Raw genomic sequence first — 6,243 nt, 5'->3', positions numbered from 1 at the left:
TTAGTTTTGTGTTGATTTGGTGATTCATGTTTGTCTTTGTAAAGCTTGTTTCTCTTTCTAGCTTGTCTTCCATGACTTCTTTTCCTTCTTTAGGCTAGTTTTCTAGCTAGGGGAAGGGGGTGAAGAACGTGGTGTAGTTTGGATTGAATGGATGATTATTGATTGATTGCCATACATTGAGATGTTGGACATATGCTAAATTGCTCGGGTTTATTGTTGTAACGCTCTTTAATCCCATTATTTCTTATCATGCCTAGTTTAGTTGCACAGAAGTGAGCTATATTAGACTTCGATTATGTCCATCATCTTGCTAGGATAGTTGCACAGGATTTAATTATCTTGGTTAGGATTGCATGTAGTTGCTTCCGTCGGTATGCTTTTCATAGTTGCACAGGAGTGAATTATATGAATTATCTTAACGCTAGAGGTATTTATCAGTACTTTGAATGCTTCTAAGCTAACGGTATCCACAAATCGTAATCGAGCTTTATTTTATACAAGTGTATTACAACCATATGTGAGTACCACATTCCGATGGCAAGATTAGCAATGAGAGACATAAAGCATCAGATTAAACTTTATGAAGGGAAGGAAAAAAAGAAAGAAAAAAAAAAAAAAAAAAAAAAACTAAAAGGGTATATACCCCCCTGCTCGTGTTTGGATTTAGTTGTCATGTTTCAAGTTCATGTCGGGTAGAAAATCAGTGATAATAGAAGTGCAGCACGCAAAAGATTAAGGAACCTTGTCACAAAACATAACACTGTATTTCTGTAGTATAATACAACCCAATAGCTTTATACAGACATAGAAAGTAATACCTATATGTTTCTTACAAGTGCAGCCTTCTACTTTCTATATTCTAAACCGAAATTTACAGGAAACAAAATAAAATTGGGAAGAAAATGAGAAAGGAAAAACCCTACAAGCATCACCTCAACCTTGTTAGGTGGGAGCATCAATTTCATATTGTTTGTATTTACCAACTTTATACATTCATTTTCAGGTTTTGTATCTGTATGTTTTTATTTCTAACTCAAACCTGCGTCCCTGACATAAGTGGCGGTGAAAAAGCCCTCATCATCTGGTTCACAGTCGCGAGATTGATCTACAGATTAAGTCCATAAATGGTTCTTGTATGATGAATCATGAAATTTGAATTACATGAGAAAGTTGTTGTGAATCAGGGTGCTCAATTTCTTCGTCAGATGAGGTTTCCAATATACTAGGGGTTTCCTGTAAGTTACGGAAATATGGGAACAGAATCAGTACAAGAAGAATCATCAGTTCTGTAAACATCAAAGAAGTTGGAGTTTATGAATGATACATACATCTTGGTTCCTTTGTCGCCGTAGTCCAGTAACTGCCATCATGGTGACATACACGAGCATTAAAATTCCTGAGACTCGGAGCATTGCCAGCTGAAACCAAAGAACATCAGAATTATATTACAATGCTTATTCAGCATGCTCTTTCCAGAAACAGATTAGTAGTTATATTTACTTACGATAAATAGGGGAAGAACAAACTCATGATCATCAGCACCACCAACCACAATTGGCAGAGTATGTCGTAAAATCAGGAGACCGATGAACTGTAAAGTAACATAACAAAGAGATTGATGTCAGGAAATAGGTGTAACAACAAGGCATATTACACGTAAGTATATAACCGTGACAGTGAGAGGAAAATGGTTCTTACAATCACTGCAACCGTGAAACGGCATAAGAGACTTCTTGAAGAAGGTTCTTCAAAGTCAGAGTCTAGAAGATCATCATGATCAGTTGAAACTGCTTCCATCAACTGTGACTGAACTAATTCTCGTCTGCTAATCTGCCAGTTTCTCCTGATAAAATCACCGAATTTTTTCACTTGCTCAGTTTGATCATTGGTAAGCTTATGTCAATTTAAAGTTCATGTCATCATAGCTGAGGAGTTACCTGAAATTCAATGGAATACGCCCATATCGAAGTAGAGGTGGGGGTGCTGAATAACCAGGTCTGAATGGCTGCAATCAGGAAAAGCTTGAAATTAAAAGGTTTTCACATTTGTTAACATATCGTGTTCATGTAAACAGAGTACCGCGAACTAAAATAACAAGGAATTGGAGCTGTAATAAAATGAAATCCAACCTGGTGGCATATTTCACAATTGGTGTCACCTTTCTCGTTACACCACCTCTGTACACATCTGCGATGAGCATACTGCAAGCATTACATGAGCTTCTTCAGCATACATATCTATGTTAATAACAACACTAATCGCCTTCAATAAAATAAATTACTCGTAACAAACAAACACGACTCCAAATTCCCTAGTTAAGAGATGTGAAAGTCACCAAGGACAATCGATTTATCAAGTTGTAATACTATCTTGGTTTCTTTTGCCATGTACTTTAATACAGAATGCTATACAAAAATAAATCATGCTTCTTAAACAGTTGGACATTAAGGAAACATACACCATACATGAGCATTGTTAAAATTTAGCTTTTAATTTTAAAAAAATGGTCCTAATGTAATATTCCCTCCGTCCCAAACTTATATGTATGCAAAATTTCTAGTTCATCTCAAAATTATAATAAAAAGCTAAGTTCATGTACACTTTTAAACTTTACCATATTACTCTTAATGATACCTTTATATCGATTCCACAAAAAGGTCAAAGATGCATATAAATAATCAAAATACTAGTAGTTTTTTATATTAGCCATGTTCAATCTCAAATCAAATATGACCTATTATTTAAAAACAAACAGAGTCGAAACTAATACAAACCTTCAAACTACCAGAACAATAACAAGGAGTCTCCATCTTAGAATCAGAATCCTCATCTTGGCATATCCTACACTCCACAACTTTCCTAGGAGATGATAATTCTCCATCATCTTCCTCTATTGGCATTAAGAACTCAATATCCTTGCCTTCTTCAATCTCCTTTGCTCGATTTCGACTTTCGATTGCGGCATGTATCGTTGATTCTGTAAGCAACCGGTTCACCAGTAATGCTAAATGATCACCCATCTTACAAGTTACAACCCCAACTGTACAACAACTTCACCAATGATCAACTGTATCCTGAAATTCAAACAAAAACATCTTATTATTGAATTATACTACTATTAAACAATCATACCAACCAAAAAATACAAGTTTTAAGGAAAAAGGGGAATCAGGAAAAAGTTATGAAATTTAATCCAAGTTCATAAAAAGCAAAAGATTTCACCTTTTTACAAAAAAAAAGTTGATTATTTACAAATTACTAGAGGAATTAACAAAATCCCAAAAAGGGTGGAAAAAGGCGGCTGACTGAAAAAAGAGAAAATCCAGAAAAGGGGGAGCAGGAAAAAGGAGACAAAACCCAGAAAACAGAAAAAGGTGTGATTTTTATGAATTAAAAACCAAAAAAACAGAGGATAAGAAAGAAAGAGACTTACAAAAGAGGGAAAGAATGTGTAGAAAAGGGTGAAATTATGAAGAATTAATGGAAGTATGAAAGAAGAAGAAGCAAGAGATAGAGTAAGGTGGGTTTAACAAGGGAATAGAAATGCTAAGCAAAGCAAAGCATTTTTATTGAAATTATGTTATGTTTTTTTTAAAAGGTTTGATTTGTTGTTGTTGTTCTTCTCTCACGTCCTTTTGGGATATTTTTGTTGAAATTATTAAAATGATATGTTGGTGATCAATGAAATGAAAAGTGGGTTGAGATTCTAACGGTGAAATCAAGCACCATTATCCCACTACTTTCGTCTACGTTGACCATTTTTTGTTAACCGTCTATTGTCGTGGCTATTGGTTACTGATGTTAGCCTATATTCACTCCAATAATAAACAACTGATATACTATTACGGATAAGTTTGATCCGTGAGAGGTTTTGGCCCACGTTCCTATAAAAGTAAAAAATCAATTAATGTATAAGTCTGTTAAACAAATTAACATAAATATCTCAATTCTACATCTGTTTAGATTATATCAATTGATTATAGAAATTATTCAATTAAACATTGTAATAAATCCAACTAGATTTCAAACGGCTACTGAATTCATATAATTAACCATTTTATTGTACATCCTATGGAGTAATATGGTACCTTAGCTAAATTTCGACGTTTGACCAAAAAAATTTCGACTTTAACCCACCATTGTGCCGGCCACATAACCTGGCCTTAAATGAAGCTTTCTTCCAAGTTGTCCAAAATATTGATTGGTTACTAAATTAAAATCATGTCAACAATTTCACTCATTTGGTAAGTCTAAATAAATTTTACTTCGTACAAATTGCACACAATTTTCTTAGAGTTTTCATGTTTTGTACACGTGTAATAAGTTAGTTATGTGTGGATAATTTTGTCAATACATATGTGATTCCCGCCAAGGAGTTGGGAATTAGGTCGTGTATGGCCAACTCCAATTCCTAGTAAATCTGCCTTTTTTTTTTTGTTGTCTCCGTTGAAGAAATGTTTGATGACCATCTTTTAATTGTGGTAATGCAATACGCCAACCCCTCATAATATTCTTTTTTTTTCTTTTCTTTTAATCATATTTTTTTAAGCATTCTTTTAATCATTTTTATTTTCTCTTTTTCTATTTAGTTGACCATGTATTCATAGAGTATGATAAGAAATGGTATGAAGATTCTAAGTTGATATAATAGATTTATTCTAGTGCATTTGAGATGTTATTTTATTTGAATCACAAGAGATATATGATATAATTACTCCTTAATTCAAAGTTATACTAGTTATCAATGGGTTGGATTGGTGAAATTGACACACTTTCCAAATTACAATATTGTTCGAACGACTTGACCTAGATCTAAAGTTTGGTACAAGTGGAGGCTTCGTAAAATTGTAATTGAACAAGACCAAATCGATTCGACTTACCAAAACATTAACAAGATTTAAGTTGATCAATCAACAATCAAAGAAAGTTGTTAAAATCGCGATCTGTATTTTACTCCCTCCATTCCTAAAAGTCATTTCCACACGAAATTTTGACACTATTTATAAGATGAGAGAATCTTTAAAAAAAAAAAAATACACATTTCAGGTTTTATTTGATTTGTTTTAATGAATACATTATGAATATCCAATTGTTATATTATTTTTTTACTAATATGCAATTGATATTATTTATGGCCAAAGTGATGTATTGCGAATGTCTACAATCAAAATGAGAAGAAATTTTAGGAATGGAATGAGGGAGTATGGTTTTGTAATCCTATCATCCAATTTCACTTATTTAAACAATCCAGATTGCAAGCAAAATCATTTTGCATGTAGGATTATCGTAGGATAAGTCAGGATCAATTAAGATCTTACAAAATCATTCAGTTTGGGTGATCCTAGTGTTTAATTAGATTGTTGCTGGATTGGCTAAGATTGGTTAGGATTTTCTAAGATTGTTAGGACAATACAAGATCAGTCAAGAATGGAATGAAGTGACTGATCTTGATTTTTCACTTAAAACGATCTTAAAAGCAATTAGGATATGTTCAACTCACCTGATTTTCACTTATTAGAACTTATCTTATTCAATTTGAACTAATATGAACTTACTTAAACTTATCCAAATTTATTAGAACTTATTAAAACATATTTTAGTTATAGTTCGAATTTGGGCAACCTTTATTAAAACTAATCTTATCTGAATTTACCTGAACTTATCTAAATTTATTGGACTTAAAATAAGTAAAAATAAGGTGAACAAAACATAACCTAATTAAGCCTTTCGTATCTTAACCTCAAAAAAATTGTCCAGCTGCATGAACATAACAATTTCTTTCTCATTTGTTTATTTGTCTCACTTACGAATCTATCTGGACTCGCTCTGCAATACCAATCTTAGTGAGATCAAAACACTATATATTTTAAGCATTGGCGTGTTTTTCCACTTATAAAATATAAGTTTAGGTCTATTAAGTTCATATAAGATCAGATAAATTTCAAAAAGCTCTAAAAAGCTAAATTAGGTTTAATAAGTTAAATAAGGTTTAATAATTTTAAACAAGTTCAATAAGTTCCAATAAGTTCAATCTTAATATAATAAATTATTTTTTTAATAATAAAATATTAATTTCTATATATCATATTAATTATAGATATTTTAGTATAACATTTAGAAGAAAAAACTCTTATATAGAAAATTTATACTTCACTCTACTCATCATAGTTAAAAATTATATATATTCTATTAGATGGTTTTGGATTATAATTGAATAGTTAGACTTAACAACAACAACAACAA

At 32.0% G+C, this 6,243-nt stretch overlaps 1 protein-coding gene across 2 annotated transcripts; it reads right to left on the bottom strand.

Moving 5' to 3' along the window:
- Positions 1-732: 732 nt before the first annotated feature.
- Positions 733-3,627, bottom strand: LOC110694253. Of its 2 annotated transcripts, none has more exons than XM_021871431.1 (8): positions 3,434-3,627; positions 2,775-3,074; positions 2,130-2,201; positions 1,938-2,005; positions 1,699-1,843; positions 1,505-1,591; positions 1,329-1,418; positions 733-1,233 (listed from the first exon to the last, which is right to left on the bottom strand). In XM_021871431.1, exons 2-8 carry the CDS (start codon positions 3,018-3,020, stop codon positions 1,144-1,146), a joined length of 798 nt encoding a protein of 265 aa, XP_021727123.1. In that variant the 5' UTR covers positions 3,021-3,074; positions 3,434-3,627; the 3' UTR covers positions 733-1,143. The 2 variants fall into 2 exon arrangements, with proteins under 2 accessions (XP_021727123.1, XP_021727124.1); XM_021871432.1 differs by lacking the exon at positions 3,434-3,627 and adding an exon at positions 3,223-3,427.
- Positions 3,628-6,243: the final 2,616 nt, after the last annotated feature.

Source organism: Chenopodium quinoa, unplaced genomic scaffold (assembly GCF_001683475.1).
Source record: "Chenopodium quinoa cultivar QQ74 unplaced genomic scaffold, ASM168347v1, whole genome shotgun sequence".
In the NCBI taxonomy this organism is placed as follows: domain Eukaryota; kingdom Viridiplantae; phylum Streptophyta; class Magnoliopsida; order Caryophyllales; family Amaranthaceae; genus Chenopodium; species Chenopodium quinoa.
The sequence above is the reverse complement of the archived record's forward strand: the minus strand, read 5'-3'. Positions and strand labels throughout refer to the sequence as shown.